The sequence below is a fragment of the Astyanax mexicanus genome, chromosome 8, assembly GCF_023375975.1.
Source record: "Astyanax mexicanus isolate ESR-SI-001 chromosome 8, AstMex3_surface, whole genome shotgun sequence".
NCBI classification, from domain to species: domain Eukaryota; kingdom Metazoa; phylum Chordata; class Actinopteri; order Characiformes; family Acestrorhamphidae; genus Astyanax; species Astyanax mexicanus.
Window position 1 is genome coordinate 23,885,092 of NC_064415.1, and position 18,529 is coordinate 23,903,620.

At 37.1% G+C, this 18,529-nt stretch overlaps 1 protein-coding gene across 4 annotated transcripts in view; it reads left to right on the plus strand.

Moving 5' to 3' along the window:
• The window catches only part of chd3 (chromodomain helicase DNA binding protein 3), a 47,396-nt gene that overhangs the window by 18,257 nt on the left and 10,610 nt on the right, over positions 1-18,529 (plus strand). For 3 of the 4 annotated variants that reach the window (XM_007248040.4, XM_007248042.4, XM_049482058.1), the window contains exons 24-39: positions 74-243; positions 367-544; positions 639-725; positions 1,188-1,273; positions 2,245-2,378; positions 3,388-3,532; positions 3,868-4,033; positions 5,486-5,628; positions 5,836-6,094; positions 6,211-6,357; positions 6,457-6,585; positions 6,980-7,088; positions 8,550-8,682; positions 10,015-10,210; positions 14,924-15,087; positions 16,192-16,318. In XM_007248040.4, the coding sequence (XP_007248102.3) occupies positions 74-243; positions 367-544; positions 639-725; positions 1,188-1,273; positions 2,245-2,378; positions 3,388-3,532; positions 3,868-4,033; positions 5,486-5,628; positions 5,836-6,094; positions 6,211-6,357; positions 6,457-6,585; positions 6,980-7,088; positions 8,550-8,682; positions 10,015-10,210; positions 14,924-15,087; positions 16,192-16,318 (2,373 nt within the window). The remainder of the gene's footprint in view (positions 1-73; positions 244-366; positions 545-638; positions 726-1,187; positions 1,274-2,244; positions 2,379-3,387; positions 3,533-3,867; positions 4,034-5,485; positions 5,629-5,835; positions 6,095-6,210; positions 6,358-6,456; positions 6,586-6,979; positions 7,089-8,549; positions 8,683-10,014; positions 10,211-14,923; positions 15,088-16,191; positions 16,319-18,529) is intronic. The other variant, XM_007248041.4, reaches the window with a different exon arrangement.

The following is an 18,529-nucleotide window of genomic DNA, read 5'->3' on the forward strand; positions in this document are numbered from 1 at the left end:
CAAGTTAATTAAGTTGGATTTAAATCGAATGTCATTTTATCATTGCTATAACTATGTGTGAACATTTGTCCAGCGGGTGAAAACAAGGATGAAGACAGCAGTGTTATTCACTATGACACTGCCGCTATTGAACGCCTACTGGACCGCAGCCAGGATGCCACAGACGATACAGACATGCAGAACATGAACGAGTACCTCAGCTCCTTCAAAGTAGCTCAGTACAACGTCCGAGAGGATGACAAGGTATAAAAGATTGAGTGGGGAGAGAGGAGGGAGAGTGGGTGGGAAAGAGTGAAGCAGAAATTAAGAATGAAAAATACAATTCCAGGTTGTTTTCAAATCCTGTGTATGTTTTTGTGCTTGTAGATTGAAGAGATTGAGAGAGAGATCATAAAGCAGGAGGAGAATGTGGACCCAGATTACTGGGAGAAGCTGCTGAGACACCATTATGAACAGCAGCAGGAAGACCTTGCCCGTAACTTGGGCAAGGGCAAAAGGGTCCGCAAACAAGTCAACTACAATGATGCTGCCCAGGAGGACCAAGGTACACTGCACACATCAATGCTAAAACAGACAAATGTGTTCTGAGACAAACCAAACCAAACCTGTTGGCCTGACCATTCTGTTTTCCCTTACAGAGTGGCATGCTGATATTTCTGATAACCAGTCTGAATACTCTGTGGGCTCTGAGGAGGAGGACGAGGACTTTGATGAGAGGCCTGAAGGTGAGGAAGCAGTGTGCTCCAGTGTGATTCTGTCATTTGAAGGAAGATGTTGATGAACAAGGGACTGCTTTTAGAAACTGGAATTAAATATATATTTTTTTAAAGAATTGTAGTTGTAATAGCAAATCTGTTTAAATTTTCATTTAATTGGAGCATAATGAATGTTTCTCATTATTAATTGTAAAAAAATCCAATAGAGTTTATATCTCATTACCACATCAATGCATTGTATTACTATTTAAAATGTTTAAATATTTAATTGTTGCCTTATAATTAAAGGCATATAATATTATGATGAAAGACATCATAACAAAAAGAATAGAAAGTTTTTGCTGAGTGAATGACACAAGCTATTTTAAGACTTGACTGGAGTATGTGCTATTGATATTAAAAATACACATGGCCAGTGCTATTGTTTTGGACAGAGTTTCACTCTGTTTTTTTTTTTTTTTACTCTTGCAGGCCGAAGGCAGTCCCGTAGGCAGATCCGAAATGAAAAGGATAAGCCATTGCCCCCTCTGTTGGCCAGAGTCGGGGGCAACCTTGAGGTAAAATATAAAAACCAAAGCAAAACAACTAGGTACAGCATGTAAAATGCAAATAAAAATGCAGTGTTTCTTTCATTTAACTGCAGACAGTATGAACCCAATATATTTATTGTTTTGTCTTGTTAACCTGATATGATGATATACATTCATTCCTGCACTTTAGGCCTGCAGCGCATTTAAAAAAAAAATGGGACAGGATAGCCTTTACCACTTTGTAACACTGTAACATTGCCATTTGAGATTGCTTCCAATGTTTCTATGAGTAATATCGTTTTAATTTTTTTTTTTTAGAGAACTGATTTTGTAACAGATCTTAATTATAATCTCTTGACATTACCTTGATGTCTGTTGTCATTACCTAAATTACGTCATTATTTCTTTTTTTTTTATCTTTTTTGTTTTATTACTAACCCTAAATTTACCCGTCCAGCGTTTTTAGAATGTTTTATAGAACTGAAATGCAGAAAATGATGTATGATAACAAATGAAATGAAGTTGACCAGACAGAACATAAATTATCTTCAGTTCACACGGTCTGCCATGGAATTTAAGTGACTGTAAACAAGACAGCATTTTTTCCTACTTTTTCTGATAAATCTTTTTTTTGTCAGATGTTCGTTTCATTATGCTGGTCTCCGGACCCAATGCCCAATAGTTGAGGGCCTTTGTGTATAATTACAAACAGAACAATACTATCATCTTTCTACAACCAACAGCTGTCTTATATTGAGATTTTAAGGATTTTAAGTGTGTAAAGATCATTGGCTGGGCTAGAAAAGCCAGTATACACATCATTTGGCTTGATGCTCTTCAAAACATGAAGAGATGACAGATCTGTGGAAAGCTTCCAACTGGAATTTTTTCTTTACATTCTTTTACCCTGTGTTTGAACTCTAATGAACGTTTCACCACACTAAATCCTCATTTCTCTGTGTTCAGTGTTACTGAAACATTTCTTATTTGTACTGTAGGTATTGGGCTTTAACACTCGTCAGAGAAAGGCCTTCCTGAATGCTGTAATGAGGTGGGGTATGCCTGCTCAGGATGCTTTCTCCTGCCAGTGGCTGGTACGAGACCTGCGGGGCAAAACTGAAAAAGAGTTCAAGTAAGAATTAAAACTAAAAAACATGTACCCACAATATACAGAAAGTATAATTCAAGCAGAGAACATGTTTATTATTGTTTAAATGTCACATAAGGTCTCACATGTAAGAAATGTAAAATTCTATGTATATTAGTGGTGTCAATTAAAATACTAGTATATACTTGTGTGTTTCAGGGAATTTTTCAATTAGAACTTAGAATTTTTTGAGTATAAAATCTCAGGAAGTGTTTGGTATTGCACACATGCTCACAATGGAGGGATGCCCATGTGTTGTTGTGCTGTACTATTGGGACCATTGGACCTTGCTACTTTCTTTTATTTATTCTATTTCTCTAAGTAATGCCATGAACATACTTTGGTGCTGCATTAGTTCATGTATGAACTAATAAAAAAGCAAGTGGAATATCGCCAGAGCAAGTCCAGTTGTCCTATCTGCTACATTTGCTTTGTTTTTCACCTGCCCAAAGCTCACTATCTGAGTCAGAGCTGGAAATCTGAACTGAAACAGGCTCTGGAGCGTTACAACTGGACACCCGGGAGATGTCTCTTCTGTCATTGTGTTGTCCATGTTAAAGCTTTTCAATCATTCAGTCAAAAAGGCAGATTATTAGGGCCTTATTAGGTTGGGGTCAAAATTGGTGGTGTAATGAATTTGTGTTAAAAAATAATAACGTATTCCTGATTCCAAATAATTGTATGTGTTAAATCTTTACCGTTGACAGCCCTAGTATGCACATTTACAGAATTGTGTCAGCAATGGGTGCAGACTAAACATTTAATAAAACAGGCTTCCAGAAATATTTGGACATATAGTGTATATGACATACTGTGGAAAAGCTTCTTTAGTTTAAATGAGTTAGTTCATACACAGTGTCCTAAATGCATAACTAATACATCTTTTGGCCCTAAGAGTACATTTAATTAAAATGTTTAATCTCTGTCCTTTTTCATTCTGTCTTTCTCTCTCTCTGTCCCCCATTTCTCTCTCACTCCCTCTCTCTTTATGTAGAGCATATGTGTCTTTGTTTATGAGGCACTTGTGTGAGCCGGTAGCTGATGGTTCAGAAACGTTCGCGGATGGTGTACCGAGAGAGGGGCTATGCAGGCAGCCTGTCCTGACCCGCATCGGAGTCATGAGCCTGGTGAAGAAAAAGGTCTGCTTAATTACTTGTGTGTAGTAGAATTGAAGTCATTGTTGTAGAACAGCCTATCTGTAGGGATAATTATATATAATTGTAATATAATTATTGAGATGAAAAAACATGTTTAAAAGCAATTCAGTGTGTGGTCTTCTTTAAAATATTATTGCATGATCCCCCATATATTAAGATATTAAGATAAAACATTGACATATAGTTGTCTTTTTTCATTTGTTATGTTGCCAATGAGTTTACATATTTAGCATACTGCTAATATGCCTGTTACAGTTTAATGAAATGAAAGAATAAATAAGGAGCTCATGTATAAGAGTGTTTGCTGATCTATGCAGGTTCAAGAGTTTGAACACATAAATGGAAAATGGAGTATTCCAGAGCTGAAGCCTGAGGTCACTGTGGACTCCAAGAAGTCCTCAAGAGCTTCCTCGCCTGCCCTTAAAACAGCTACACCAACACCTGAGCAAAGCTGCAACAATACACCCTGCACCTCCAAACCAGGTACTTAAACATACTCAAACAAATGTTTAAATTTTTGAGTGTTTTGTGATGACTGATTTTGCCACTGTTAGAGAAAGAATATGATTTTATTACTGTTTGTGTGTGATCTCTGGTATCAGCATTATTGTGGCTCGCCCCGAAGGGCACAGTTGGCATTTACTTTTGTCCGACATACCTGAATATCTTAATGATGGCCCAGAAGTGGACCAGGTGCTTTTTTGGAATCCATATATCTTTTTAATCTCTATTCATTTACATCAGCTAAATGAGAATACAAATTTTAGATATTACCATTTCACATAGTAACTGGAATTAGAATCATTATGGCAGTAACTGCTCCACCACTCAACCGCAAGCTTAAAAACAGCTACGTCTAGTTTCAAATATCTGGTCTACCTCTATGCCGTTATTATAGATGCTATGTGGACCACTAGTAAATGCCAGATGTGGCACAGGTCTGGGCCAAAATAATGTTGCTGCCAGTGTATGATCCAAAAACATGTACATATACATATGATCTACTCATACTACCACTTATAGTGGCATAAATATTAATAACAAAAAAACATAATTTTCTCCACAAGAGGGTAGAGTGGGACTATAGCAAGCAGCTCCAGCTCAGAGTCTCTTGCTGCTTTTTATGAGCTTGCCACTGCCTGCACATTTCAGACACAGAGCCTTCTGTGGTCCAGAATGTTCTTGATGATGATGATGATGATGATGAATGGTTATATATATAGACATATATATTTATATAGACATAGTTTAGCTTATCATTTGTGCAGTTTGGATAATGTTTTTATGTGTGCATAAACTTCAAAAATAGCAGCTTTATTGTTGTTGCAGAACCCAAAGCGTTTGCCTGTATCTGCATTTTCAATTTACTTACAAATATTAGTCATAAGGTCAGAGTAACAGTAAAAGCTTGGTCAATTCTGAAGGATGCAGAGAAGCTAAAACATAGTGAAATTCAAGAACCATATAACATATTATTGTCCTTTAAAGCAGTAGTCCCTTAGATTTGATTACATTAGTAGTGTTTCTTAAGTGGGAAGGCAATAATTATCTTAATTAATGATATTGCTGTCCTGACATGATCATCCCTGTAACATCTAATACAGTTATTAAACTGTTATTTAGAATGCTCTTTACATTTAGACGGAATTTCATAAATAAATAAAACAAGCAAAGCAATATATTTATTAAAAAAAACACAGAAAATGATTTAAATGAACCTGTTCTAAAAGTACTCTTTTACATGCTCTGTTCAATTACACTTTCTAACCAGAAAGGTCTCTAAATCCCCAAAACGTAAGACACTGTCGCTTTAATCACATTCAAACCACACATGTGGACATAACTGCAGAAAAATCAAAGCATAATGAATATAAACACATGCTAAAAATCTAATATTTGTGCACACCTGACCAGATTTGACCTGTCACTTTTTAGCCACACCCTCTCCACCTGACAAACCAGAGAAGAGTGGGAAGGAGGGAGAGAAGGAAGAGGGCGAGAGCCAGACTGAAGCAGAGAAAGAGAAGGGGAAAGAGGGAAAGGAGGGAGAGAGCACAGAAAGTGCTGAACCAAAAGGGGTAAGTGTGTGTGGGCTGGATGTGTGGTTAGAGATGTGGATGTGGGTGTGGACCGGGTGGGTGTGTTTGTGACTGAGTGAGTCAGTAAGTACGCAAGCAAGTGGTGGTCAGGCAGGCCAGAAGGACTGTGTATGTGTGTGTTGGTTGGTTTGTGCGTATGTCTTGTTATTTAAAGGAATACTGATGAATGCTCTTTTCATCCCTTAGCCTCTTACACCTGTAAAGGAAGTTGAAAAAGACCCTCCAGTGAGTGAAAAGCCTGAGCCACCATCTGAAGTGTCCACAACAGCACCTGCAGGCGACTCCAAATTAAAAGAAGCTCCTGACGCCAGTCCGTCATCTCCAAAAGAAAAATGTGAGAAAGAAAAGGCTGGAGAGGAGGAGATCTCTAAGAAAGAGGGTGTAAGTGAGAAAACAAAAGAAGAACCCGCTTCAGATCTCCCAGCAGCCAAAGAAGAAAATCAAGGTTGAGATATTCTTTACAGTGCAGCTCGATCTGAGGATAAACCTAATAAATCTGACTGGATTTCAGATCTGTTCCAGAAAAATAAGGTCTGTCTATCTCTGTATCTCTTTTTGCAGCAGCAGAGAAAGGAGAAAAAAATGAGAAAGGAGCAACAGGTGAGAAAGCTGCAGAAGAGAAAGAAAAGAGCGAAGATCCATCTGCTCCCACGGAAACAACAGAAAAGAAAGAGAAGGTCGAAGGCCAAGTGACGGACATTAAGAAAGGTGATCTGGACATATCTGTTTCCCATCTTTAATGTCGTACCTTTCATTTTCTAACGCCCATGTTTAAAAAATTCAACTGCTTCATTTTTTTCACCACAGAGGAGGTTAAGGGAGAAAAGGATGCTGGTAAAGATGTCAAGGGACAGAAGGAAGATGCAGCCAAGGGCAATGGCAAACCACTCGAGCGCCCACGTTTTATGTTTAACATTGCAGATGGAGGATTTACAGGTAAAATGATTTTCCATGCAGCAGTACATAGATACATGGTTTATACTTACAGGTTTCATTCTAATTCCAAATGCTAACATTTGGGAAACCAGGGGTACTAAGGCAGACTCAACTGAGAGATTTCTAGGAATATGGTTGATTATCATGGGATTATAAGTAGGCAAATAATTCCCTATAAATGCTATTAATTTGGTTCGGTGTACAGTTAGATGTGCAGCTCTTGAATGATCAACATTAATGTAAGGTTATGTGTCACCAAAGACTAAAGACCTGATAAAATAGAGAGTGGATGTAAAAACAAGGAGGTGGTGTCAATGGTATGGCTGATTGTTGTATATAAACCGACAGTATATTGTTACTGTATGATTATATATATCCATTGTCCTTTCTGCAGAGCTGCATACCCTGTGGCAGAATGAAGAGCGGGCAGCTATCTCCTCTGGCAAGATGAATGAGATCTGGCACAGACGACATGACTTCTGGCTGCTGGCAGGCATTGTACAGTATCCTTGGAAATGAGTGTCTGTTGTCATGGGAACAGTCTGTTCGTATGTATATAGTAATATAAATTGTGTTCACCATTGTGTCTAAATCTGTGTTAGTGAGCACTTCTCCTTGCTGCGATAAACCATCTACCAGTCACAGGCGTGGCATAACAAGATGCCAGATGATTAGACACAGTGATTAATAAACAGGTGTACCTTGGGCTGGCCACAATAAAAGGCCAAAAATGTGCAGTTTTGTCACAAAGCACAATGCCTCAGATGTTGCAAGTTTTGAGGAAGTGTTCAATTGCCATGCTGACTGCAGGAATGTCCAGAGCTGTAGCCCATAAATTAAATTTTAATTTCTTGACCATAAGTCATCTTCAAAGGCATTTCAGAGAATTTGGCAGTACATCCAACCGGCCTCACAACCACAGACCACTTGTAACCACACCAGCCCAAGACCTCCACATCCAGCATCTTCACCTCAAAGATCATCTGAGACCAGCCACCTGGACAGCTGTTGCTGTAACAGTTGGTTTCATAACCAAAGAATTTCTGCACAAACTGTCAGAAACCGTATCAGAGCATCTGCATGCTCGTCGTCCTCATCAGACTTGAGTTGGCAAATGCTCACTTTCAATGGCGTTTATCACAATGGAGAGGTGTTCCCTTTACAGATGAATCCTGTTTTTCACTGTACAGGGCAGATTGTAGACTGCGTGTATGGCATTGTGTGGGCGAGCGGTTTGTTGATGTCAATGTTGTGAATCAAGTGGCTCATGGTGGAAGTGGTGTTATGGTATAGGCAGGCGTATGTTATGAAATAAAATTAAAATACGATAACTAGCAGTTTATATTTCCTCAGGTTATCTTTGTCATATTATATGTGTGAATGTGTAACTTTATTTACAAGAATGGTATGAGACACCTTTATTTTCCTTATTGTCTGATATAAGTAAAGCAACAATTTGCATCAGTTATCATTGCCATATCTGTTCCTATCTATATGTTGTATTTGACATGTGCCATGAAAGCTAAAGAGCATGGAAAGGACCTGCTGGATATGCGTATGTGTGGGAGGTCTCTTCCATTGAATGTGGATGTGGTTTCTACTAGAGTTGCTTGTCTGTTTGTATGGACAGTTTTAGTCAGACATTGCCAGTCACAATCATTACCACCCACTGCACCGTCTACTGTGGGTGGTAATGCCTTTTATGATGTATTCCCAGTACACATGTGACACTAGATTGAGAAATGTGAAATATCCAAAAAGCTTCACCCACTATCAGGCCCTGATTATATTCTGTTAATTAACCTCGCCTTGCTATTAGCATGCTGGCCGGTGTTCAGCCTTACTCACAAGACTTATACAGGTGTGGGCATTCCCTAGCCCATCCCTTCAGTATTCAATTTACCCAGTAATCCTGATTAATCTGTGGTTGTCTAGTTTGAACCTTAACCTTAACCCTTTTACAGTCATGGTTATGCCCGTTGGCAGGATATCCAGAACGACCCTCAGTTTGCTATAGTCAATGAGCCATTTAAGTCCCAGGCCAACAAGGGCAACTTTTTGGAGATGAAGAACAAATTCCTGGCCAGGAGGTTTAAGGTATGGGAGTTGCTTTTTTTCGTTGTTTACTGACTGATATTTTTATATTTACCAGTCAATCTGTCAGTTGATTTTAATGTAGTCATCAGTAATATTAAAATATAAGGGCTGTTTATGTTTGCCCTTTGATAAGCTGTGGACATATTGTGTTACTATTATTCAGACCATAGTATATGTGATCATGGCCTCACACACACTTGCAGAGGCAAATACATATAAGCATGTAATTACATTTTCCTTGCTATTAATATTGTAGAAAGATAAAAAAAAAACTACTATAAAACAACCAGAAACCTACACACCACATGATTTGCTAGTAAATTTGATATTTCAAGCTGTCACACCTCCTCATGTTAACATGTGATGATAGGCACACATCATGCTGACTCAGGCTCTTGTGCAATCAGCATCTTTTCTTTTCCTTTTTATCCGGTGTTTTGCTCTGTCACATGTTTCATATCCCTTTCTCTACATCCTCATTCCTTTTTTCCTCCCTGCAACACACTTTTGTCATGGTTGACGATCTTATAAAATTATTACACTGTCTTTGTTGTTTTCCTTAGGAAGACATTGTACTACTTCAGTTCTACCAAGAAAGGTCACACTTATCACTTTCCTTCATTCACATAATCTCAGTGTTGTCCTTTTTTTGTTGTTGTTGATTGAACTTTTTTCATTGTTTTAGTTTGTTGGCTCTTTCTCCACTAAATTGTCCTCGTATGGATCTCTATGTACATAGATAGATCACTATTAGATCACATTAATGTTTCTCTCCGTATCAGAATTGTAAAGTGGAATTTAAATGAGATTTTGAGGGCACTATAAGCTTGCACTTGTGATGCACTCGTAATTTATAATGCACAGCGAAGCTCACTAGATAAACTGAACATGGCCCAAAATGCATTGGGACTCTTGTTACTGAACCACAGACAGTGGAACAAACTGGAGCCAACAGTGTTTTTTTCATATACGCCAGTGAAAGTTAATTACCCTTAATTCAGAATTGTGTTTGGAGTAATAAATACTGCTTAGCCAGCAACAATTGCTGGTTATGTGAGGTATATTTCTACCACTACTCTGTAAACTAAATAGTCTCTCCCTATATAACACTCAAAGTGGGTAGGGATCAATTTCAGTCAAAGCCTTTATCTATCTCATGCTTTTTTCTCGTTCATACATTCAAATTCAGTTCAATTGAGTTTTATTTATATAGTGCTTTTTACAACAAAAGTTGTCACAAAGCAGCTTTACAGAGAAAAAACAATTCTAATGATTAATTGGGGGTTTACATTTCCTCAGTATAATTTCTCTCTCTCTTTCTCTCTCTTTCAGCTGTTAGAGCAGGCATTGGTGATTGAGGAGCAGTTGCGCAGGGCAGCGTACCTCAATATGACCCAGGACCCCACTCACCCGGCCATGGCCCTGAACGCCCGCTTTGCGGAGGTGGAGTGTCTGGCCGAGTCACACCAACACCTCAGCAAAGAGTCGCTCGCAGGCAACAAACCTGCTAATGCTGTCCTGCACAAGGGTGAGAAGTGCCTGTTCACGTTTTATATTTTTATATGTCTGTGCACACATCTGTTGAACAGCTGTATGTGCATTTAACGTATGTTCATGATCTGAAGAATTCAAATTAGAGAATTTTTACAGATCCTCATGGAAATTCTTACGTGGACAAAAGTTATGGGACAACAGCTTATATATTGTTTCTTCCAAAACCAGTAGTATCAGAAATGGGTCTTAAAAAAAACGAATTTTTGTTGAAGTAACTGTGTCTAGTTTTTGAACATTGATGTGAGTGATTGGTTGCTTTTAGCAAATGCATTCAGGTCAGACGTTTGGATGATCACCACCTTACCTGATCCCCAACTTTTTTATAACCCTTAAGGCATTAGGCACTTGCCAGTTCAATTATGTTTATCTGCTCCATAGTCTTATTCTATATTTCCGTATTTTTCGCACTATCAGGCACAACGTATAATAAGGCACATTATCAACAAACGTCTATTTTTTGGCTAGTTTCCTACAGAATGTGCACCAGATTATGAGGCGCATTTTAAGAGACATTATAAGGAACTTCTAATTCAGCTGGTCTTGCTGGGTGGTGGTGAGGGGGTAGCTAAATTAAGTAAAGTTAAGCTAAGTAAACAAAACTTAAAAAAAAACTTTCTTTTAAAGTCAAACGAGTGCTGCATGTTAATCTACACAGATTTTTCTCCTTGAAACTGTTTTTTTTTTGTGTGAGCAAAGCACTTTTGTTTAAGGCTTAGTAGGGCTGGGCGATATGGAAAAAAATCTTATTACGATATAGTTTTTCATATCAGCCGATATCGATATGTATCACGATATAAATCAAATCACTTTCTGTTACACTTAAAGGTTTCTATTTTTACTCAGAAGTGACAGAATAAGGGAGTTATGGACAAAATCACTAGCAGGCTCAGAGCCTTGTGGACAGACACTAGGATGTTAACATCTTGCCAGGTGGGTACAGCTTTTAAATTAATTTTAAAAAGGGGACAAATATATAAACTAAAAAATATGTAAGACCCTTTACATTATATGTCTGTTTAATTTAAATTGCAATAACACTTTATTTATTTTTATAAAATTATATTTAATCAAAAGATCATTCCCCTCCCTGAATGCAGGCAACTACATAAAGCAAAATACAAGAGTATATCACAGTGTTCATTTTGACAGGTGATTTTGATACAGTCTTAGTCTTTTCACTAAAATGTATAATAGTTTTAGTTACATTTTAGTCTATCGGATATTATTAGTTTTAGTCAGATTTCAGTCTAGTTTAATTTTGGTCATATAAAAAGTATGTATTACATATGTTTTACTGTTTTTCTATTTTCTATTTGTTGTAATTTTAGATAATTTACTGCTTATGTTTTTTTTTAAATAAGAGCCTTTAGTTTTTTTTTCATTTAAATTAAGCTAACATTTAAATATTTAAAAAAAAAAAGTGGCCTATAATGGAGGTGGGAGGAATAAAGTCAAGTTTCTGAAATGATCCACTTCTACTGCAGTACAGATTTATACTAACATTACTGGCTTTCAGTAGACTAGACTTACATTACTTAAGTGTATTTAAAACTCCAGTTCAGTAACAGCAATGTTTAGCTCAGTTCAAATACAGCTAGACAGATTATATAATCTTCTGTATTTAGTAAAATATCCAGCATAACAGACTCTCTATCTGTTAAAAACTATAAAACACAAAGACAGAGGAGAATGCTGCCCTCAGGGTTTTCTAACAGAAACAGTGAGAGTTAGGAAAAAAGATGGAAAGTGCTTCCTTTCTGTGTGTTTATATACTAACCCCTCACTCGTGCTGAAGTTAACCTTAATTTACACGAAACGTGGATTAACACGGCTAACGTGCGTTACCCATTAGTTTATTAGAATGTAAAAAGCAGTGAAAGCATCTTAGCTAATGATGACAGATTGCACAGATCCCTTTTACACCTAAACATCGCTAACTTTAAACTGGAGACAAGCTAATCTAACTAGCAGCAAACAGAGCAGCGTTTACCTGCCTTCAGAAATCTGAACAAGCTCACCTCTCTAAATATCTTGGAGACGCATGCCTCATATTTAAAAGGTGAGTTTTCCAGTGTAGCGCCGCTGAATAGTATAAATGAAGTTTATCCAGTAAATGGGAGAGAAGGAGCCGCTATGTGAGGAGTTCAGAGTGGAGGGGCTCGGGGGGTGGGGCGGAGGGGGATGGTGGAGAGGGGAGGGGAGGGGTTGTACTGGGCTGAGCAGCAGTTCAGCGTGCTGCCTGGTCTCGTGCTGCGCCTTTTCACAACGCTACTTAAACGGGAAATAGAAAATTTAGTTTATCGAATTTCTCGCCCCGACTTATCGCGATATATAGTTTCCTCGATAACTATCGATATCGTTTTATCGCCCAGCACTAAGGCTTAGATTCCCAAATTTATCCAGCACTAAGACTGGAGCATTAGCAGCTAACCGCTAGCCGGGGTTAGGAGCAGGCTACAGGGCGATAATACTCACCTCTGAACGGGGAAATAGAGGTTAGTGGCAAATGCTCATCCAGCCCCTGTGCTGGAGAACTAAACTGAAACTCTTGATAAACACTGAAACTCTTGATAAATGTGGCTTTACTGCTCCTTATAACCTGACTGGTAAAATTCATACATAAGGCTTTCGATTTTTGGGAAATTAAATTATTTTAAGTGCGCCTTATAGTGCGAAAAATATTAACTAGAAAAAGACTACTAAACTAGAAGCTGTGTGTTTATTTACACAGCTGTGTTAGCAATGAGTGCAACTTAAGTGGATGAATGTATTCATTAGAAGGGGTGTCTACAAACATTGGACAAACGTAGTATATGTAGAGGAGTGTAAAACCTAAAACACCCCCTTTTGCTGAGCATATGTACCAAAAAAAGAAATGCTGCTTCTGGAACAACTCCATATTTCACAATATCTCCAAGATATGAGAACACTTGCAGCCACAAAAGGCATTTTCATGCTACAAATGCACGCTGGGAACCAGCATTGTGTTCTACAAAGACAAACAGACTTTTGGCTCCAATATCATTTGGCTCATCAGTTTTACTGTTGCTGGAAACCTGTAATGACTAGCTGATGCGATAATCAGAATTATTGATTTCAGCCAGCATGTGAGTGTTTGTTCTAAGTTAAACCAGCAACATTCACTGGAAGTGTTCCTCATAATAAAGCAAGCATTCTTTTATGACATACTACCATATCAAGTTCACAAGGAGAATCACAGTTCAAAGTAATAAAGTTTAATATTTTTATTATATTATAACAACTCATACAAGACAGATTTAGATACCCGTAACAAGACAGTAAACTTGATGTTTATTGTCTTGTAAAACAATCTATTTATGGGAGTGTTTATCAGGTAATCTGCATTAAGGTTTCTCATTCGAAATACATCATTATACATTATATTACACACATTATATAATATATTGACATCAATTTTATTTAAATGAATACAGACATTTTTGAATCACCTTTTGTTTTCCTGCACCTCAGCATAGCACATGGTAATGAACAGTGTTGTAACTAATTTTTCAGATATGGAAAACAGACATACTTGGGGCAAATATGGAATCTCAGATTAATTCTCATCACTGCAACTGGAGTGATTCAATATATATATAAAGGAATATCCAATTGGTAGTAATTACAAAAATATAGGTTTATTTTCTAATAAAATACTTTAATTTCAGACGTTTATTTTATGTATCATGATGTTATGATATTTCTTAACCTAACATTCCCACAAACTTTTTTTTTAAGCAATACAACGAGTGTGGACTGGGTGGTATGGTAAAACTGCTTTATCAAAAATATTTATTGCAAATTTATTGCAGTTTTTACATGTACACAAACATATGATATATATACAATATTCTCATAAAAGTCTATAAAATAATGTATTGCTCACCCTTGTTTTGACTGCTTTTTGGATGAGAAAAAACACAGCCAATTATACATATATTAGCTTTAACACTAAAACAAGGTGGTAATAATATGGCAATGAGTTGGTCATATTGACAGTTTAAAATTTTTAGGAGAACAAACTTCAAAAGTTTATATTAATAATGCAGAGTTCTAGTATTAAATTACTATTAAAAGGCAGAAACCTCAAATGCTCTTAGTGGTCATTTTGGCTCTTTTTCTTCTTTTCTGTCATGTCTATCATTATCTTGGCAATGCAGCTATGTCTGGTTTCACTCAGAAAATCCCTGAGGTGAAAACTGATAAATAGGTTCTGATTGCCGGCTATATCAGAATAAAACAGCACAGACACGATAAGCAAAATTAAGATCATACAGAACAGAACAGTAATATTGTTATAAAATAGAGAAATTGGGCTTTTGGGGTTGATCAGCATTTTGGCAAGGATCTAATAAAAGTAAGGGGTTCTGATATGGTCTTTTACTAAGAAACTTTGTTCTAAAATTAGCAGCAGAAAAACAGTACTCAGCTATTTGTGACAAGTGTAATGTATTATTACCATTGTCATTTTGGTATATAAAATATATAACTATAAATTGATTTTTAGAAAAATATTTCATACTACAGATACAAATCTGGTAAGCCCCTTTTTTTCAAATAATTAAAAAATCTGTTAAATTCCGATTCATGGTCTAGGTAACAATTGATTTTCATATTTTTAATTTCTGATTTGCATGTTTTACCAGTTGGCATGATTTAATTGCAGTTCTTAACCAACTGGAGGAGCTGCTTAGCGATATGAAGGCAGATGTGACGCGGCTTCCAGCTACCCTCTCCAGAGTCCCTCCCATCGCAGCCCGCCTGCAGATGTCTGAGAGGAGCATCCTTAGCAGACTGGCCAACAAGGGAACTGAGACACACACACCACCGGTAAATACACTAGCAGACAAAGGCTGTGACCAAAATGGCTCCCTACTCCCTCATTAGTGTTGCGCTATGTAGGGAGACACTATTTAGTTCAGTAAGTAGCGGTGAAACACGAGTGAATTCGGACACTACCTTGTCATTATCATGCACCAGCACTGGTTGCAGATACACACACGTATGAGTGGTCCATAAACATGCGAGCTGAGCTCTGAATTAAAGTTAGTAAAGTTCTGAGCTGATCATGGAGTAATCTCTGACACACTTTTTAGAAATGTAATCCTCACATTAATGGACTACATGTAGAAACATCTGAAATTAACGACATATACCGGCTCGCAATGTTGACAGATTGTGTGGTTTCATGCTAAATGTCTAGTTCTCTCTGAGATTGACTGGAGGAAACTCTGTGCTTTGACAGGTGGACAAAACTACCAAGTGTTAAGAGTTTAAAAATTTAACTCGCAGTGTAGTAGTTACATAGCTAAACTTGCAAAGACAGAGTGAGCCAAGCTAATGAAAATTTGAATAAGCAGTGTTTGTGTTGGTTATTATGAACAAATATTTTTTTATTATATTTTATTATATTTTCTTTAATTGCTTGCGTTTGAGTTTATATTTATGTACTGTAGTTAGTTTTCTTTCGTTTGTGTGTCCTATCACACAATGCACATAATACAAACATGCAGATAAAATAATTTAAATATGCTTAGTAGCCTTGCAATGCATTCTGGGACACATTTAGCTTGCGTAGTAAGCAGCGATGTTTACTATAAATCCTGATGCATTATGGGAGTTTATAGTGCTCTAAAAATCATGCTCGAATTCCACTTTACGATTCAGACACTCAGAGAAAAACAAGGAACATTTTCTCTGTTCAGCATTTATGGTTTTTGAAATTGTAGCTCCTTAAAATCATCACTGGACACAAAATATTCCTTTCATGGCCTAAAATATTTTGGGCCAGCTTCCTGGACAGGGATTAAGATAGGGATTAAGCCTGGACAGAGATTATTTTCCTAAAATACTGTGTAGTACAAGACTAGGCTTAACCCCTGTCTTGTAAATTATTTGTACCATATACTAATATATGATCTTCCTCCTCTCCAGCCCATCCCTCCAGGACCCTATGCCACCCCACAGAACTACGGTCCTCCATTCACACCAGCGCCCCCGGGGGGCATGACTCTGGCTGGGGCCAACTATAGCCAGATGCCTCCGGGGTCATTCATATCAGGTGAGTGCTGTTGGTCTATTCATACAAAGGGCTTCTCCAAAACCATGATGAAAGTTACACCAATGGTTTCACTTTTAGGCCAAAATGAATTTGCCAAGACTAGAGCTCAGCCAAGAACACAGAGTATCAGCTTGTCTGTAATTTCTAACCCTAAACTTCAGTGTTTAATGAAACCATTAGTAAACTCTAATCATAAAAGCTTTGGGAAAGAGCTTTGCATGTATCATGTAATTTCCATTTTTTGTTTTTTAATAATGGTGAGATGTGACAGATATGAGGTATCATGAGTGTGATGGCATGCAGGTTGAAGCATGAAGATTAGATTCACTGGAACTGGATCAAAATGTTCTTACATCATAACAGACTTACATTTATAAATACTTATAAAGTCCCTGTCAGTTTAGTAAGTGATGTTATAGCATGATTACAATAAGATAGATTGAATTTCCTCACTGCAGAGCAGAGAAAGAGATTTGACTTACTTAAAGGAACATTACTGAGTAAACTATGTTTCTGTGGTTGTGCTTTTAGAGCTGTGGAGTGTTGTGAAAATCTGTGGCTTACCACAGGTGGATTTGCTGGTTAAACATTGTTCAAAACACATAGAAGTACATAGACGCCATTAGATACTGGCACATTACTCTTGTGAAATGAATCAGCTTGTAAAAGCAGAAATTATTATGTGACATTTAAATGGAAAGTAAAAGAAAATCAGTATTATTGAACCAGAGGCTTATTTTTCAGTGCAATTACATACTGTCGGTGCCCTAGATTCTTACTTTTTTTACTTGTAGTCATGTTCATTTAGAGTAATTTGTTTTGTATTCACATTCTGGGGAATGAACATCTGTGAACCATTTCAATGAAATTTTAGGCCTAGTTTGCTAAATAACTAGCTGAAAAAGAATTGTCTTGGCATCATTTCTGACAAGCAGCATTTCTTTGTGGCTGGTAAGCAAGAAGAAATACTCCAAATAACTTAAATTCAAGTCAGATTTCTAGTAAACAAATAATAGGGATAGTGTCAAATAAACCCCCAGTGTTTGTGTGGTGTAGGGCTGGGCAATTGGTCTTAAAACCTTACATACTGATGTGCTCAAGAGAAATGGCGATATATTATTTGATATGATGAAACCCTTGGTATAACAAAGTATAATGTTAAAGGATTTATTTATTAAACCAAACACACGTGATGTAAATTCAAATAATATTTTTTTTCCTGAATTTATTACAGCAGTGCAAACTGTTAACGGACTTTTTCCAGTAGTAAAAAAACGTCAGTTGTTCCGAGGAGTTTAAATGGTTAAAGGGTAAACATAAGACATTTTCTCCCTTTGTGGTAGTCCACTGACTTATAAAACTGTAAACACAAATGATTTTTAATAACGTTTTTCTAGTTTTGTAAGAATTTGATTCTGAAATATCTTAATCATATTAACATGCATAACAGTAAAAGCATAACATAAAAGTAGGTCACTTAATAACAGAAGTAGCCACATGGTAATAACATCAGAACCACAGTATGTTACTTATGCACTGACTGTTTTGCTATTAAATCAAGGTTCTTACCAGTCATAAAGTAAAAAAATGCTTCTTTTAAAAACATTGGCTGTATGTCTGGAATGTACACAAAACTAGCTTAGGGTTCTGCAGCAGGTTAATATTATGAAGACTAAAATCACAGAATTTACAAGAAGTACGTCTCATAGGCCAATAACGGCATATGCACTATATATAACTGGAGTACCTACATAAATTGTACTTTCCAACATCTACTCATAAAATGTCTAGGAATGCACAGTGTAAAACAGAGCACAAACAGTTGAACTGGCTGCGTGTAAAAGAGTAGGAACTCTGTAAACAAGAGGACATTAGTTGGCCAGTTGTTATAAAACCTGTTAACATGAGCCAAGTACTTCAAGTGTGCATTATTCTCAAAATATTACTCTTGTTACAGTTTTAGGCAATTGCATTTTAATTTGAAAAGACCTCTGAGGAACTTTGCATAATTCTCGCTTCTCCGCTGATCCAAAAACATCTACTCTAGCTCTGCCAGTAAGCTGTGTTTATTGCTTCAAAATTAATTTTGCAACAGAATAAACAAGTGCAGGATACACACAAAACAGTCGTGACTGACAGTGTTTGTTCTAGAACGTGACCGGTGTACACTTTCAGCCTAGAGGAGTTCATGTGTTCCCGTGCACTGTTGAT